At 65.3% G+C, this 14261-nt stretch overlaps 4 protein-coding genes and 1 long non-coding RNA gene across 10 annotated transcripts; 2 read left to right on the top strand and 3 right to left on the bottom strand.

The window, feature by feature from the left end:
• The first annotated feature begins 16 nt into the window (after window positions 1–16).
• LOC140680658 (uncharacterized) lies at window positions 17–488 on the top strand. Its single transcript, XR_012052007.1, has 2 exons — window positions 17–77; window positions 116–488. It is a non-coding gene; the product is annotated as an uncharacterized lncRNA (long non-coding RNA).
• Window positions 152–1905, bottom strand: LYSMD1 (LysM domain containing 1). The gene is made up of 3 exons (XM_041721027.2): window positions 1668–1905; window positions 1160–1446; window positions 152–693 (listed from the first exon to the last, which is right to left on the bottom strand). The coding sequence occupies exons 1-3, from the start codon at window positions 1761–1763 to the stop codon at window positions 570–572; spliced, it is 507 nt and encodes a 168-aa protein (XP_041576961.2). The 5' UTR covers window positions 1764–1905; the 3' UTR covers window positions 152–569.
• Window positions 1906–1977: 72 nt separating this feature from the next.
• SCNM1 (sodium channel modifier 1) lies at window positions 1978–4927 on the top strand. 4 transcript variants are annotated; one of them, XM_030291448.4, is made up of 8 exons: window positions 1979–2135; window positions 2516–2586; window positions 2836–2924; window positions 3135–3214; window positions 3464–3546; window positions 4060–4190; window positions 4274–4409; window positions 4655–4865. In XM_030291448.4, the coding sequence occupies exons 1-8, from the start codon at window positions 2085–2087 to the stop codon at window positions 4752–4754; spliced, it is 741 nt and encodes a 246-aa protein (XP_030147308.4). In that variant the 5' UTR covers window positions 1979–2084; the 3' UTR covers window positions 4755–4865. The 4 variants fall into 4 exon arrangements, with proteins under 4 accessions (XP_032608897.3, XP_032608896.3, XP_030147307.4 ...); XM_032753006.3 differs by lacking the exon at window positions 3464–3546 and having other exon boundaries at window positions 1978–2135; window positions 4655–4927; XM_032753005.3 differs by lacking the exon at window positions 3135–3214 and having other exon boundaries at window positions 1978–2135; window positions 4655–4927.
• Window positions 4856–9029, bottom strand: TMOD4 (tropomodulin 4). 2 transcript variants are annotated; one of them, XM_030291444.4, is made up of 10 exons: window positions 8901–9029; window positions 8504–8638; window positions 8274–8430; window positions 7653–7775; window positions 6554–6643; window positions 5975–6105; window positions 5732–5839; window positions 5508–5651; window positions 5091–5235; window positions 4856–4946 (listed from the first exon to the last, which is right to left on the bottom strand). In XM_030291444.4, the coding sequence occupies exons 2-10, from the start codon at window positions 8624–8626 to the stop codon at window positions 4924–4926; spliced, it is 1044 nt and encodes a 347-aa protein (XP_030147304.4). In that variant the 5' UTR covers window positions 8627–8638; window positions 8901–9029; the 3' UTR covers window positions 4856–4923. The 2 variants fall into 2 exon arrangements, with proteins under 2 accessions (XP_030147304.4, XP_072774740.1); XM_072918639.1 differs by lacking the exon at window positions 4856–4946 and having other exon boundaries at window positions 5230–5307.
• A 377-nt stretch (window positions 9030–9406) lies between these two features.
• VPS72 (vacuolar protein sorting 72 homolog) lies at window positions 9407–13362 on the bottom strand. Of its 2 annotated transcripts, XR_012052006.1 has the most exons (7): window positions 13151–13362; window positions 12285–12437; window positions 12089–12200; window positions 11750–11929; window positions 11378–11519; window positions 10284–10909; window positions 9407–10213 (listed from the first exon to the last, which is right to left on the bottom strand). XR_012052006.1 is itself a non-coding variant. In XM_030291443.4 (6 exons), exons 1-6 carry the CDS (start codon window positions 13265–13267, stop codon window positions 10531–10533), a joined length of 1083 nt encoding a protein of 360 aa, XP_030147303.4. In that variant the 5' UTR covers window positions 13268–13362; the 3' UTR covers window positions 9407–10530. The 2 variants fall into 2 exon arrangements, 1 of the variants encoding a protein (XP_030147303.4); XM_030291443.4 differs by having other exon boundaries at window positions 9407–10909.
• Window positions 13363–14261: the final 899 nt, after the last annotated feature.

Raw genomic sequence — 14261 nt, forward strand, 5'->3', positions numbered from 1 at the left:
CCCCCCATGCCCCTGGGGGGTGTCACAGTGTCCCCAGGGTGTCACGATGTCCCAAGGGGTGTCACGGTGTCCCCAGGGTGTCCCAGTGTCCCCAGGGGTGTCCCAGTGTCCCCAGGGTGTCACAGTGTCCCCAGGGGTGTCACAGCCCAGCCGGGTGACAATGCTCTGGTTTATTTACAAGCTGGCGGGGGGAGGTGGCACCGTCCCTGTCCCTGTCCCCAGTGGCTCCCAGTAGCTCCCAGTTGCCCTGGGAGTGGCTCTGCAGCCCCAAAGGGGCACAGGAAGGGGACACCAGGACACCTCCCCAATGTCCCCGTGTCCCCTCGGGGTCCACGGCCGCGAGGAGCGGCGGCACCTCTGGTGGCACCTCTGGTGGCAGCTCCTGGGGCACCTCTGGTGGCACCTCTGGTGTCTTCAGTGTCACATCCTGGGTGTCCCCAGCGTCAGGTTCTCTCTGTCCCCGCTGTCACAAGGCCAAGATCTCATCCTGGATGTCCCCAGTGTCCCGTTCCAGTGTCCCAAACGTCCCCACTCTGTGTCCCCTCGCTGTCCCCGCTGTCCCCTCGCTGTCACAGGGTGAAGATCTCGTCCTCTGTGTCGCGCAGCGCGGCCGCCCGCGGGGTGCGGGTCAGGGGTCGGGGTCCCAGCCGGGCCCCCCGGGGGGACGCGGGGCCGCCCCCGGCGGGCGCGGGGCTGCGGGGACAGCGGGTGACACCGGGGTGGCACTGCCACCGCCGGCACCGCGACCCCCGCCCGGGTGCTCCCTGTGACCCCCGCTCCACCCCCGTTTCCCCCCAGGCTTTCCCCAATTTTCTCCCAGTTTCACCCCAAATTTTCCCAATTTTTTTCCCAGTTTTCCCCAAACTTTCCCCAATTTTCTCCCAGTTTCTCCCAAATTTTCCCCCGATTTTTTTCCCCAAATTTCTCCTAGTTTCATCCCCATTTCCCCCCAGTTTTTCCCAAATTTTTCCCCAAATTTTTCCCAGATTTTCCCCCCAATTTCCTCCCAGTTTCAGCCCAGTCTTCTCCCTAGTTTTATCCCGATTTTCCCCCAATTCCCTCCCAGTTTCAGCCCAATCTCCCGCCCGGTTTGATCCCGATTTTCCCCGTTTTCCCCCGGTTTTGCCCCCGGTTTTTCCCGGTTTTTCCCGGTGCGCACCCGGAGCTGCGGCCCCGCAGCCGCCGCGCCGCCGCCTCCTTGGAGCGGCCGATCTCGGCGTCCAAGCGCCGCAGGAAATCCGAGCACGACAGGTCGCGGCGGGGGGGACCGGGGGTGTCACCGGGGGCGTCCCCGGGAGTGTCACCGGGAGTGTCACCGGGGGCGTCCCCGGGAGTGTCACCGGGGGTGTCCCCGGCCGTGTCCCGGTGTCCCGGGATGAGCAGCGTGGCTCGCAGGAAGATCGTGTCCGAGGAGTAGAGGCGGTTGGCGCGCTGGATCTGCTCCATCTGCGGGGCGGGACCGGTACCGGGACCGGGACGGGGATGGAACGGGACCAGTATAGGGACAGGGATGGGCACAGGGATAAGGACACGAACCGGGCAGCCGAAGCGAACCGGGCCAGCACAGGCCCGAGATGAACCCTGGGGACCTCCCCTGCCCCCGGTGTCCCCCCGGTGTCCCCCCGGTGTCCCCCCGGTGTCCCCCCGGTGTCCCCGGGGCCGCTCACCGTCACCCCGTAGCGCAGCGCCAGCCCCGCAAGGGTGTCCCCGGGCTGCAGGCGGTGCTCCCGCGGGGCCGCCCCGGCTCCGCCGCTCCCCGCCATGGCCCGCCCGGGGGTCCCGGCCCGGGGGTCCCCCCGGGGGTCCCGGCCCGGCCCCACCGCTCACGGGGAGCGCTCGGCCCGGGCCCCGCCGAACCGGCGCGGCCTCGCGGCCCCTTCTGGGAGTTGTAGTTCGGCTCGGGCCATCTCCGCTGCCATTTCCACGAGAGCTTCCCGCGCTTGAACTACAACTCCCATGGCGCCGCGGGGTCCGCGCCGAGCTCTCGCTGATTGGTGGTTCCCCCCGCGGGCTGCCGGCCGGGAAGCGGAACCCGGAAGCGGCGGCGGCGTTGCCATGGCGACCGCGGCCTAGCGGGGCCCGCCATGTCCTTCAAGCGCGACGAGAGCGACCCGGGGCCGCTGCGGGCGCTGCAGGTGGGGCCGGCACCCCCGGGACCCTTCCCCGGGAGCCTTCCGGGACCCCCGGGATCCCTCCCCGGGCACCCCACAGAACCTCCGGCACGGCCAAGCCCAGCCCCGCCACCGCCGGGCCTCGGCCGGAACCCCGCGGGTCGCCTGAGGCCTTCCCGGGCCCCTTTCTCCCCTCAGTGCCCCCAGCCCCTCCCTCGGTCCCTCTGTGTCCCCTCTGTCCCTTCCAGGTCCCCCAGGTCCTTCCCGACCCCACTTTGTCCCCTCAGCCCTTCCCCAGACGGGCAGACGGTCTGGGCACAGCTGGGGACAGTTTGGGACAGTTTGGGGACGATCTGGGGACAGTTTGGGGACAGGGGTGACCTGGGTGGCCCTGCTGTCCCCAGAGGCGCCGCGTGGCCGAGCTGCTGGCCAGTGCCATCCCCGAGGACGAGGCGCTGCTGCTGCGCGACGGCCGGTGAGTGTGCCCCGTGTCCCCTGATGTCCCCAGGGTCCCTCAGTGTCCCCGCTGTCCCTGATGTCCCCTGCTGTCCCCGCTGTCCCCAGGGTCCCTCAGTGTCCCCCGCTATCCCTGCTGTCCCTGATGTCCCCTGGTGTCCCCACTGTCCCCAGGGCACCTCAGTGTCCCTGCTGTCCCCAGGGTACCTCAGTGTCCCCTGCTGTCCCTGCTTTCCCTGATGTCCCCTGGTGTCCCCGCTGTCCCCAGGCTGGCGTGCTCGCTGTGTCCCCAGCGCCCCGTGTGTGACACGCTGCAGACGCTGCTGCTGCACCGGGCGGGCCGCAAGCACCTGGACAGTGAGTGCGGTGTCACCTGTGCTGTCACCTCTGTGTCCCCTGTCACCTCTGTGTCCCCTGTCACTTGTGTCCCCTGTCCCCTGTGTCCCCTGTCCCGTGTCCCATGTCACCTCTGTGTCCCTGTGTCACCTGTGCTGTCCCCTGTGTCCCGTGTCACCCCGTGTCCCTGTCCCGTCCCTGTCCCCTCACGCCGTCCCTGTCCCGTTCCAGACCTGCGCCGTTCCTTCGGGCGGCCGCGCTGTCCCCAGGTGACCCCGCAGGAGGCGCCGGGCGTGGCCCCCGCCGAGCAGGTGGGTGTGGCCGCTGTGGGCGTGGCCACTGTGGGTGTGGTTTATGTGGGTGTGGCCCCTGTGGGTGTGGTTCAATGTGGGTGTGGCCTATGTGGGTGTGGTTCCTTGTGGGTGTGGCCTGTGTGGGTGTGGTTCCACATGGGTGTGGTCTATGTGGGTGTGGTTTCTTTGGGTGTGGTCTGTGTGGGTGTGGTCTCTGTGGGTGTGGCCGCGGTGGGCGGGGCCTGAGGCGGGCGTGGCTGTCCCCAGGCGCCGCTGCTGGCCCGGACGCGCCGCCTGGCCCGGAGCGCGCTGCTGCCATCGGCACCGTACAGCGGCTGCTGCCGGAGAGCGTGAGGGACCGGCACGGGGAAATGGGGGGGAAACGGGGGAAAATGGGAAAAAATGGGGGGAAACGGGGGAAAAGGGGGGGAAACAGGGGGAGATGGGGAAAATGGGGAAAAGTGGGGGGAATGGGGAAAAACTGGGGGGAAATGGGAGGAAAATGGGGAAAACTGGGGGGAAACGGGGAGAAAATGGGGGGAAAATGTGAGGAAATGGAGGAAAATGGGAGAAATGGGAAAAAATGGGGGAAACGGGGGGAATGTGGAAAATGGGGAAAAAAAGAGGAAAGATGGGGAAAATCGGGAAAGATGGGAGAGGAACTCGGGGATACCAGGAAAAACCCAGAAAAGGGACAGCAGGGAAAATTTCTGGGGTTCCCAGGAAAGGGCTTGGGAAGGATGGGAAAAGCTCTGGAATTCTTGGGATAGGGATGGGTGGGATGAGGAGAACTGGGGAAAAACCCCAAAATTCCAGGAAAGGGAAAGTTTTGGGATTCACCCCCTCTCCCTTTCCCCTCCCAGGACGAAGGGCAGCAGTTCCCGGGCGGGGATGCCAGGGGTGATCCCGAAAAATTCCCAGACGCATCCAGAGCCCTCCCAGAACCCCAGGAATTCCAGAAATTCCGAAACCCCCAGCCCCGCACACACAGACGGTGAGACCCCGCCCGTGCCAGGGGGTTTTCCCGGGAATTCCCCATTCCTGGAATTCCCAGCAACCCCTTCCTCGCTCCCGCAGGCGTTCCCAAGGACAGGAAACGGGGAAGGAAAGGAAATTCCCGGATTTCCGAAGGGCCAGAAGGAAATTCCCGATGTTCCGAAGGGCCGAGCCCGGAGCAGCTGCGGATCCTGCGGCACCACCTGCACCTGCGCAGGTGGGTTGGGATCTGGGAATTCCGGGAAAAATCCCAAAAATGTCCCCCACAAGTATCCCCACAAAGATCCCCACAAAAATATCCCCAAAAAAGTCCCCACAAAAATCCCCCAAAATATCCCAAAGTAATTCCCAAAAAAAAAAGCCTCAAAAAACCCCAAAGAAATCCCCCAAACCTACCAAAAACACCCCAAAAAATTCCCTGAATCCCCGAAAACCCCCCAACCCCCTTTCCCTGCGTCCCAGCCGGGGCTGGCTCCAGGATCCTGCTGGGAATTGGGTGAAGGACGGGAACGCCGAGTTCGACTCCGACGAGGAGGAGCCGCCCCCGCTGCCGCCGGCCTGACGTCCCCACGTGTCCCCAGGTGTCCCCACCTGTCCCCAGGTGTCCCCACGTATCCCCAGGTGTCCTCAGGTGTCCCCAGAGCGCCGGGAATAAAAGGGGAATTTTTTTGGACCATTTTTCCGCTTTATTCCCGGCGGTCCCTGAGATCGGGGCGGGCATGGGGGAGTTTTTAGGATTTCTTCTGTTGGCGACCTGAGGGGAGAGAAAAGGGGGGGTCAGGGGCGGGACCCCAAAGTCCTGCCCCGAGGGGACACCTTGGGGACACCTGGGGACCCCTGGGGACACTTGGGGACCCCTGGGGACACTTGGGGACCCCTGGGTGCCCCGGGCACTCACGCAGCTCGCTGTTGCGGGTGAGGGCGGCGGCGGCGCGCGCCCGCGGGCCCTGCTGGCTGAAGGTGTAGCCGAAGCGCAGCAGGGACGGGCACTGCTCCAGGGTGGCCGCCATGGCCATCTCCACCGTGTCCCCCATGCGCTGGCACTGCGGGGACATTGGGGACAGGCTGTGTCAGTGTCACAGCTCCATCTCCACCGTGTCCCCCAGGCGCTGGCACTGCGGGGACATGGGGGACAGGCTGTGTCAGTGTCACCGCCCGGCACTGCGGGATTGGTGACACTCAGGTCACTGTCACCTCCCCTGCTGTCCCCGCTGTCACCCGGTTGTCCACACAGACCTCGCTGAGCGTTGGGCAGTGCCCGATGGCCACAAGGACAATGTCCCTCTGTCCCCGTCCCTGCTGTCCCCGCTGTCACCTGGTTGTCCACGCGCAGCTCGCTGAGGGTCGGGCAGTGCCCGATGGCGGCCAGCAGCCGCAGCATGCCCGCGCTGGTGATGAAGTTGGACTCGAGGTTGAGGCTCTGCAGGCTCCGGTTCTGCTCCAGCATCTCGGCCACCGCCTGGGGACAGCGCGGTGGCACCGTGGGGACGGCCCCCCCGGTGTCCCGGGCGCGGGGACATTTGGGGACGGGGGACTCACGTTGGCCACCAGGTCGTTGGTGCGCGTGGCCACCAGGCTGAGGCTGCGCACGTGCGTGTTGGTCTTGATGGCCTCGCAGATGGCCTCGAGCGTGGCCACGGGGATGTCCTGGGGACAGTTGGGGACACGGCGTCACCCGGCTGGGGACAGGGACAGCCCCGGGTGCCGGCTTCAGCCAGTGTCAGGGTGGCACAGGGCACCCTGGGGACACGGGGACGCGGGACGGTGGCAGCGCGGCGTCACCTTGATGTTGTTGAGGTTGACGTCCTGCAGCGCGGGGTCGTTGTCCTGCAGCCGCCGCAGCGTCTCGGCCACGTCCGTGGGGTTCGGGGGCTCGTCCGGCACCGGCCGGTACCGGTCCGGCTGCACCACGCCTGGGCAGCGCGGGGACGGTGTGGGGACGGTGTGGGGACGGCGTGGGGATGGCGTGGGGACGGCGTGGGGACAGTGTGGGGACACGGGGACAGCGCTCAGGGACACAGGGACAGTGTGGGGACGGCGTGGGGATAGCGTGGGGACAACGCGGGGACGGCGTGGGGACGGCGTGGGGACACGGGGACAGCGCTCAGGGACATGGGGACAGCGCTCAGGGACATGGGGACAGCGTGGGGACAGCGTGGGGACACGGGGATGGCGTGGGGACATGGGGACAGCGCTCAGGGACACAGGGACAGCGTGGGGACACAGGGACACACGAGTTTGGTCCCCAAACCCAGTCACCCCATGGAGGCACTTGTCCCCCTGTCCCTGTCCCCGTGTCACCCACTGTGGGTTCCCTGTCCCCATATCCCCTGTCACTCCCGGTGTCCCTGTGCCACTCACTGTTGATGCCCTCGGTGTTGCAGATGTTCCCACTGCAGATGGCATCGTAGTACTGCTTGTTACTCATCAGCGTGTACATGCCCAGGATGGCTGCGGGGACACGGGGACATCAGGGGACACCGGGGGGACACGGGGGACACGGGAGACACGGGACCCCACTGTCCCCCCAGGGAGGTGGCACTGGGAGCCGAAAGTGGGGTCGGAGCTGCTTTAACTGAGGGGACACAGAGGGTGAGGGGGGACACGAGTGTGACACTGTGGGACAATGTGTGTGACACTCGGGTGTGTGACACTGTGGGACAACGTGTGTGACACTCAGGTGTGTGACAGTGACACGAGGACAGGTGTGCTGTGCTGGGCTGTGTTGGTGTCCCTCCCAGGTGACACCGTGTGACACTCAGGTGTGTGACACTCGGTGTGTGACAGTGACACGAGGACGGGTGTGCCGTGCTGGGCTGTGCCCGGTGTCCCTCCCAGGTGACACCGTGTGACACTCAGGTGTGTGACACTCGGGTGTGTGACAGTGACACGAGGACGGGTGTGCCGTGCTGGGCTGTGCCCGGTGTCCCTCCCGGGTGACGTGTGACACTGTGTGACACCGTGTGACACGCGCAGCCCCTCGGGGACAGCGTTACCCTCGGCCAAGGCCCTTCCTGGTGCCGCTCCCGGCCCCGCGGGGATCCCGGCCTGCGCAGAGTCCGGCCTCGTTCCCATCCCGTGGGAATCCCATGGAGATCCCATCCCAACCCCATCCCATGGAGATCCCATGGAAATCCCATCCCATGGGAATCCCATGGGAATCCCATCCCAACCCCATCCAATGGAGATCCCATGGAAATCCCATCCCAACCCCATCCAATGGAGATCCCATGGAGATCCCATCCCATGGAGATCCCATGGAGATCCCTTGGAAATCCCATCCCAACCCCATCCCATGGGAATCTCATCCCAACCCCATCTCATGGAGATCCCATGGAAATCCCATCCCAACCACATCTCATCCCATCCTTTACAAATCCCACCCCCATTCTAACCCCATCCATGTCCCCATTCCCACCCCATTCCCATTCCCGCTCCCGTTCCCGCTGTCCCCGCGCACCGGCGATGTCGCACATCTCGGCCTCGGTGGCGTTGGCCAGCGCCTCCTCCAGCTCCGGCTCCAGCGTCACCTCCTCCTCCCGCGGCAGCGCCGGCCCCGCCGCCTTGGGGACAAACGGCTTCCCTGGGGACAGGGACGGGGAGCTTGGGTCATGGGGACACCAACGGCTGCCCTGGGGACAGGGAGCTTGGGGACACGGGGACACCAGCAGCTTCCCTGGGGACAGGGACAGGGAGCCTGGGGACATGGGGACACCAACGGCTTCCCTGGGGACAGGGACAGGGAGCTTGGGGACATGGGGACACCAGCGGCTTCTCTGGGGACAGGGACACGGGGATAAACAGCTTCAGGTGGCATCCTCACTGGGGCTGGCACTGCTGTCCCTGGGTTGTGACCATCCGGGGCTGGCACTGCTGTCCCTGGGGGTGACACTGCCAGGGCTGGTGGCCGTGCCCGGGGCTGGCGGGGGCCCAGCTCGCCCAGGACACCCGAGCCGCTGGCGAGGCCGAGCTAAATATACCCGAGCCCGGGGGCCCGGTCCCCTGGGTGTCCCCTGGGTGTCCCCAGCCCATCCCGGCGCTGTCCCCGCGCTGTCCCCGCGCTGTCCCCGCTGTCCCAGACCTTTTTTCTCGCCGGTGAAGGGCACGAGGTCCTGGCGCTCCTCGGCCTCCAGCGCCTGCCGCTCCAGGTGCTGCAGCAGCGCCTCTCGGTCCAGGGGCCCCGTGGGGCTCTTGTGGGTCTGGTCGCGCTGGCGCAGCCCCGCGGGCAGCAGCACGTTCTGGGGACAGCGGGGACACCGCGCTGTCACCTCCGGCCGCCCGCGGGGACCCGCGGCCCCGGCCCGCGCCCACCTCGGGGTCCATCTCGGCCAGCTCGGCGTCCAGCTGCGCCAGCTCCTCCGGGGACAGCTCCTGCAGGATCTTGTCCTCGTCGATGTCGCGGTACTTCTCCAGCTCCTGCCGGTACGGCGTCATGGCCGCGGGCACCTGGGACAGCGGGGGGACACCGTGGGGACACCGGGGTGGCACCGTGGGGACAGCAGGGTGGCACCGTGGGGACAGCGCGGTGGCACCGTGGGGACAGCGGGGTGGCACCGTGGGGACAGCGGGGGAACAGCAGGGAATTCCTTTGGGAAGCGGCTCCGGGACCCCCAAACCCCAAAATTCCTGTGGGGGAGGGGAGGGGGAGGTGACAGCGGGGACAACGCGGGGACAGCGCGGGGACAGCGCGGGGACAGCGGGGCCGTACCTGGGGCCGATCCCGCGGCCGATCCTAAAGCGGGGGGGGATCCTAAAGGCGATCCCGAAGCCGATCCCAAAGGCCGGGGCCGATCCCGGAGCCCCGGGGCCGATCCCAAAGGCGATCCCAAAGCTGCGGGGCCGCGCGGGGCATGAGATCAGCGCTTTATCGGGGCCGGCAGGGGCGGGTCCGCGTCCCGGCCCTTATCGGGAACGGGGGGCCCCGCCCCGGCCCCAAAAACCGCCGGGGCACACGGCAGAGCGGATCCTTCCCAGTCCTGTAAATCCCACAGAACTCCCACCCCAAAAACCGCCGGGACAAAAGGGGGACACAGATCCTTCCCAAATCCCATAAACCCTACAAACCTCAAGAAGGGTTTGGCCCCACAAGCCCCAAATTTGGGGTGTGGAGGGGATTTGGGGGAGCTAGGAATTAATTTTGTACGGTTTTCTGGAAAAGAAAATCCCATAAAGTTTATTTTAGGCTTCTCTGGAGAAAGGAATCCCACATTATGGTAGGATCGTCTGGAAAATAATGGGTTTGTGAACCTTGTTTATTGTAGGATTTCTTGGAAAAAGGGTTCCCATCCTGTATTTTCTGTAGCATTTCCTACAAAAAGGTGCTCTCACTCCCTATTTATTATAGGATTTCTGGGAAATGGTTCTGCAAATGACTTTATTTATTGTATCCTGAAGAAAGGGGCTCCCACCCCCTATTTTTGTAAGACCACCCACCACCCCACACAAACCAACCCCCAAGTCAACTTTATTCCCTCCTCCAGCACCTTTTGAGCAGCGACCCCAAAAAAACATCACTCCGGGTGATCCCATATCCCTAAATCCCAAATCCCAACACCCCAGTATCCCAAAATCACAGGATTCTGGGCACTGCCGACACTTTGCTGACGAAGATTTTCTGCTGCTCTGGAAGGGAGCCCCTCAACAAAACCCTCACCACTGTCAGTCCCAATATCCCGACATCCAAACCCCAAATCCGGGATCTCAGGCACCGGGAACGCTCTGCTTGATGACGATTTTGGGAGGAACACTCCCACACCCCAAATCCCAAACCCCAAATCCCAAATCTCAGCTGGGAAGGCTCTGTTTGATGATGATTCTCTGCCATTTTGGGAAGGACTCTCTGGTACCCCACACCCCAAATGCCAAATCCCAGATCCCAAATCTCAGGTGCTGGGGATACTCTACTTGACGACGATTTTGGGAGGAACACTTCCATACCCCAAATCCCCAATCTCAGGTGCTGGGAACGCTCTGTTTGATGACGATTTTGGGAGGAACACTCCCACATCCCAAATCCCAAATCTCAGGCGCTGGGAACGCTCTGTTTGATGATGATTTTGGGAGAAACACTCCCACACCCCAAATCCCAAACCCCAAATCCCGAATCTCAGGCACCGCGAACGCTATGTTTGATGACGATTTTGGGAAGGACACTCCCATACCCCAAATCCCAAATCTCAGGAGCCGCGAATGCTGTTTGATGACGATTTTGGGAGGAACACTCCCACACCCCAAATCCCACACCCCAAATCCCCAATCTCAGGTGCTGAGAACGCTCTGATGACGATTTTGGGAGGAACACTCCCACACCCCAAACCCCACACCCCAAATCCCCAATCTCAGGCGCTGGGCACGCTCTGTTTGATGACGATCTTCTGCCTGCCGGGCCGTGCCGTGGGGCCGTCGGCGGGCGCGGCGGCGGCGGCGGCGGCGGCGCTGGGCAGCCCGTGCGCGGTGACGTACTTGCGGTAGGCCTCGCGGATGATGCGGAAGGCGCGGGCGTTGGAGTAGGGGATGTCGGTGATGGGGTCGCGGTACAGGGCCGGCTTGTGGGTGACGGGGCACAGCTCCCGCACCGGCAGCCGCGGCGCCTTGGCCCGCGGGAAGCAGCGCTCGAAGGTGGCGTCGTCGCTGAAGGAGATGAAGGTGCGCGAGCACTTCCCCGGTGACGGTGACGGCGGCGGTGCCGCGGCTCCGGGCTGCGCCTCGGGGTCCAGCCTGCAACGGCACCGCCGGGCCGGCATGGGGGAAACCGTGGGGCTGGGGCGGCCCAAAGCTCTGCTCCCAAAGGGATTCGGGGGCTCGGAAGCTGCGGCTCCGATGGGGGATTTGGGGTTGTGGTGGTGCCCAAAAACTGAGACTGCCATGGGGGATTTGGGGTTGTGGTGGTGCCCAAGAACTGCGATTCCCATGGGATTTGGGGCCTCAAACCTGCCACCTGAACCTGTTTCTCCTGTGGGGTTTGGGGGTTCCCAGGTGGTGCTCAGGAAATGCTTTTCCAGCGGGATTTTGGGGCTCCAAAGTGCTTTCCCCCTCCCCAAGTGGGACAAAGCAAAGGGAAGTCTCCAGGTTGGGGTTCAGGGCCCAAATCCACCCACCCAAAGTGGAATTTGGGGATTTGGGAGCTCTGCCCAGCCCCTCCAGGGCAGGCTCCAGGCTGGGATTTGGGGTTCTGGTGCCACTCACCCCTCGACGTCCACGGGGTCGTCGCGGCCGGGCTCAGGCAGGAGGGGCATGGTCAGGGACCAGTAGCGGATCACGGGGCCCACGATCTTCCTCTTCTTCTGCACCTGCTTCTTCTTGTCCGCCTCCAGCCGCTCGTAGTTCTCTGGGGCGGGGAACGGGTCGGGAACGGGGCAGGGAATGGGTCAGGAACGGGGTCAGGAACGGCCCAGCCCGGCACGGCAGCATGACAGGGCTGCCAGCTCGGATCCTGGGATCCCTGATCACTTCCGTGCCATTCCCAGTGTCCCTGTCCCTTCCTGCTGTCCCCATCCCAGCATCCCACTCCCATTCCCAGTATCCCATTCCCAGTATCCCATTCCCAGTCCCCCTCACCCAGGGAGCGCAGGTTGATCTCCTCGGTGATCTTGGCCTCCTCCAGCAGCTCCTCCTGGGTCAGGGGCCGCTCGTGGCTGGTGCCTCCCTTTTTCCTCTTGGACTGCACCTGGCGCTCCTGCAGCCGCAGGAACGTCTGCCGGGTGTGCTCCGTGGTGGACTGCCGCATGTGCTTCCGGCCTGCGGGCACGGGGCGCGGGAGCTGCGGGATCCATCCCGGCACCGGGATCCCATTCCCAGCTCCGGGATCCATCCCAGCTCCGGGATCCATCCCAGCACTGGGATCCCATTCCCAGCCCCTGGGATCTCATTCCCAGCCCCACTCCCAGCCCCACTCACTGTCTCCCCCGTCCTCCTGCAGCTCCAGGGGCAGGGCTTTCACCTCCCGGCCCCTCTGGCTCGCTCCCCGCGGCCCCTCCGCCTTCCTGGCCCGGAGGCTCTTGAGCGGCTCCTGCGGGCGCAGAGGGGGGATGAAGGCCCCAGACTTTGGGGATTTGGGGTTTTTGCCCCAGAGGGGCCGGGCGGGGCTCGGTACCCGGTAGGCCTTGGTGAGCACGCGGCGGCGGCGCCGGGGCTCGGCCTCGTCCTGCTCCGAGCCCGGCTCGTCGCCCTCGTCGATGTCGAAGTCCGAGTCCACCTCGTCATCGCTGTCCGAGTGCTCCCCGCGGTACTCGTCATCCCCCGACTCCTGGGAATGTGGGAACGTTGGGAATGTAAAACTGGGAACCACGGAATCCCGCTCAGGGAACGTTGGGAATATTGGGAATGTTGGGAATATTGGGAACGTGGGACTGGGAACTGTGGGATCCCACCGAATGCTTGTCAAACCTGGACTGCTGGCACAGAGAACGTTGGGAATGTTCGGAATATGGGACTGGGAATTCTGGAATCCCACCCAGGGAACACTGGGAGTGTGTCAATGTTGGGAATATGGGGAATGTTGGGAATATGGGACTGGGAACTGTGGGATCCCACCCAGGGAACACTGGGAGTGTGGCAATGTTGGGAATATGGGGAATGTTTGGAATACGGGACTGGGAACTGTGGGATCCCACCCAGAGAACACTGGGAGTGTGGCAATGTTGGGAATATGGGGAATGTTTGGAATACGGGACTGGGAACTGTGGGGTCCCACTGAGGGCTCCCCGCGGTGTCCCCGGACTCCTGGGACACGGAACACCGGGAACGTTGGGAATGCGGGGCACCCCCATTCCCTGAACACCCCCTCGTTCTCAGGACACCCCATTCCCGGTGTCCCCATTCCCGTGTCCCCATTCCCGGTGTCCCCATTCCCGGCCCCTCCCCTCTCCCGGTGTCCCCGCCCCTCCCCCGCTCCGCTCCGTTTCCCGCGCCCCGCTCCCGCCCGGTGCCGCCCGGTGCGGCGGGGCGGGCGGCGCTCGCCTCGTTGAAGCCGCCGTAGGTGGTCTGGTAGAACTCGTCCTCGTCGTGCGCCTGCAGCAGCCCCGAGAGGCGATTCCCCGCCGTGCGCCGCGGGGCGCGGCCCTCCGCCAGGCTCATCTCGGCGCTCCGCACGCCGCCTGCCGCGGCGCCCGGCCGAGCGCCGAAACATCGATCGGCGGGGACAGCGACCCCGCGCGGGCAGCGCGGGACCCGCCGTGACGTCATCGACAGCGTGACGTCATCGGCCGGCTATGACATAACGGGCGGAGTGACGTCACGCGTGCGGCTGCTTTTATAAACATTTAATTTGTATTAAACTGTAAAATTCTAAAGCTCGAGCGATGGGCGTTTGTCACAGGCGCTCTGTGACGTCACAGGGTGTCAAGGCAGGGCTGTGGCTCTGTGACGTCATAGGGCGGAGGAAGAGATTACAGGGCCGGCGGTATGACGTCAGAGGATGGGTTTGCTCCAGTGACGTCACTGATTGGTATGTGGTGCAGAACGGTGACGTCATTTAACACATGACGTCACCCGACCCACGCGCCTCTCGCCACGTGACACACCGGCGCCCCGAGCTGCGCATGCGCCGTGCGGGCCCGCCCGCGTGGCCCCCGCTCCCCGCCGCCCGCGGGAGGGGCGTGATCTATCGCAAAACGGGGCGTGGCCGCGCCTGATTGGCGGCGCTGATCACGGAGGGGGCGTGGTTTAGCCGCGAGGGGGCGGGGCCGCGTGGGAAGGGGGCGGGGCCGCCCCGCGGGTGGGCGTGTCCGCGCGCACACAGCGTTGTCAATGGGCGGAGGGGGCGTGGCTTGTGCCGAAGGGGGCGTGGCCCGCGGGGCGGGGGCGTGGCCGGGCGCGGCGGGCGGGGGCGCAGCGCGCGCTCCAAGATGGCGGCGGCGGGGCCCGAGCCCGGCGGCAGCGGCGGCGGCCCCGGCGGTACCGGCCGCGAACGGGGCCCGGAGCGGGGGCTGGGGCCCGGGGAGGGGCCTGGGGGGCTCTGGGGGCCTGGGGGGCTGAGGGGAGAGCGCAAGGGTGAGGGGGCTCTGAGGGCGTGGGGGGCTGAGGGGGGATCTTGGGGGGTTGTGAGGGGGATTCGGGGGGTATTGAGGGG

Source organism: Taeniopygia guttata, chromosome 25 (genome assembly GCF_048771995.1).
Source record: "Taeniopygia guttata chromosome 25, bTaeGut7.mat, whole genome shotgun sequence".
In the NCBI taxonomy this organism is placed as follows: domain Eukaryota; kingdom Metazoa; phylum Chordata; class Aves; order Passeriformes; family Estrildidae; genus Taeniopygia; species Taeniopygia guttata.

Coding starts and splice junctions, on each gene's coding strand:
- LYSMD1 (XM_041721027.2), bottom strand. CDS start 1,763: ATGGCGGGGAGCGGCGGAGCCGGGGCGGCCCCGCGGGAGCACCGCCTG. Junction 1,447..1,667: donor CGCTGCGCTACGGGGTGACG/GTGAGCGGCCCC, acceptor CCCGCCCCGCAG/ATGGAGCAGATCCAGCGCGC. Junction 694..1,159: donor CTGCGGGGCCGCAGCTCCGG/GTGCGCACCGGG, acceptor CTGTCCCCGCAG/CCCCGCGCCCGCCGGGGGCG.
- TMOD4 (XM_030291444.4), bottom strand. CDS start 8,626: ATGACGCCGTACCGGCAGGAGCTGGAGAAGTACCGCGACATCGACGAG. Junction 5,236..5,507: donor AGCTGCGCGTGGACAACCAG/GTGACAGCGGGG, acceptor ATGTCCCCGCAG/TGCCAGCGCATGGGGGACAC. Junction 4,947..5,090: donor CACCCGCAACAGCGAGCTGC/GTGAGTGCCCGG, acceptor CTCTCCCCTCAG/GTCGCCAACAGAAGAAATCC.
- SCNM1 (XM_032753005.3), top strand. CDS start 2,085: ATGTCCTTCAAGCGCGACGAGAGCGACCCGGGGCCGCTGCGGGCGCTG. Junction 2,587..2,835: donor CTGCTGCTGCGCGACGGCCG/GTGAGTGTGCCC, acceptor CGCTGTCCCCAG/GCTGGCGTGCTCGCTGTGTC. Junction 2,925..3,463: donor GGGCCGCAAGCACCTGGACA/GTGAGTGCGGTG, acceptor GGCTGTCCCCAG/GCGCCGCTGCTGGCCCGGAC.
- VPS72 (XM_030291443.4), bottom strand. CDS start 13,267: ATGAGCCTGGCGGAGGGCCGCGCCCCGCGGCGCACGGCGGGGAATCGC. Junction 12,201..12,284: donor TGCTCACCAAGGCCTACCGG/GTACCGAGCCCC, acceptor CTGCGCCCGCAG/GAGCCGCTCAAGAGCCTCCG. Junction 10,910..11,377: donor GACCCCGTGGACGTCGAGGG/GTGAGTGGCACC, acceptor GTGCCGTTGCAG/GCTGGACCCCGAGGCGCAGC.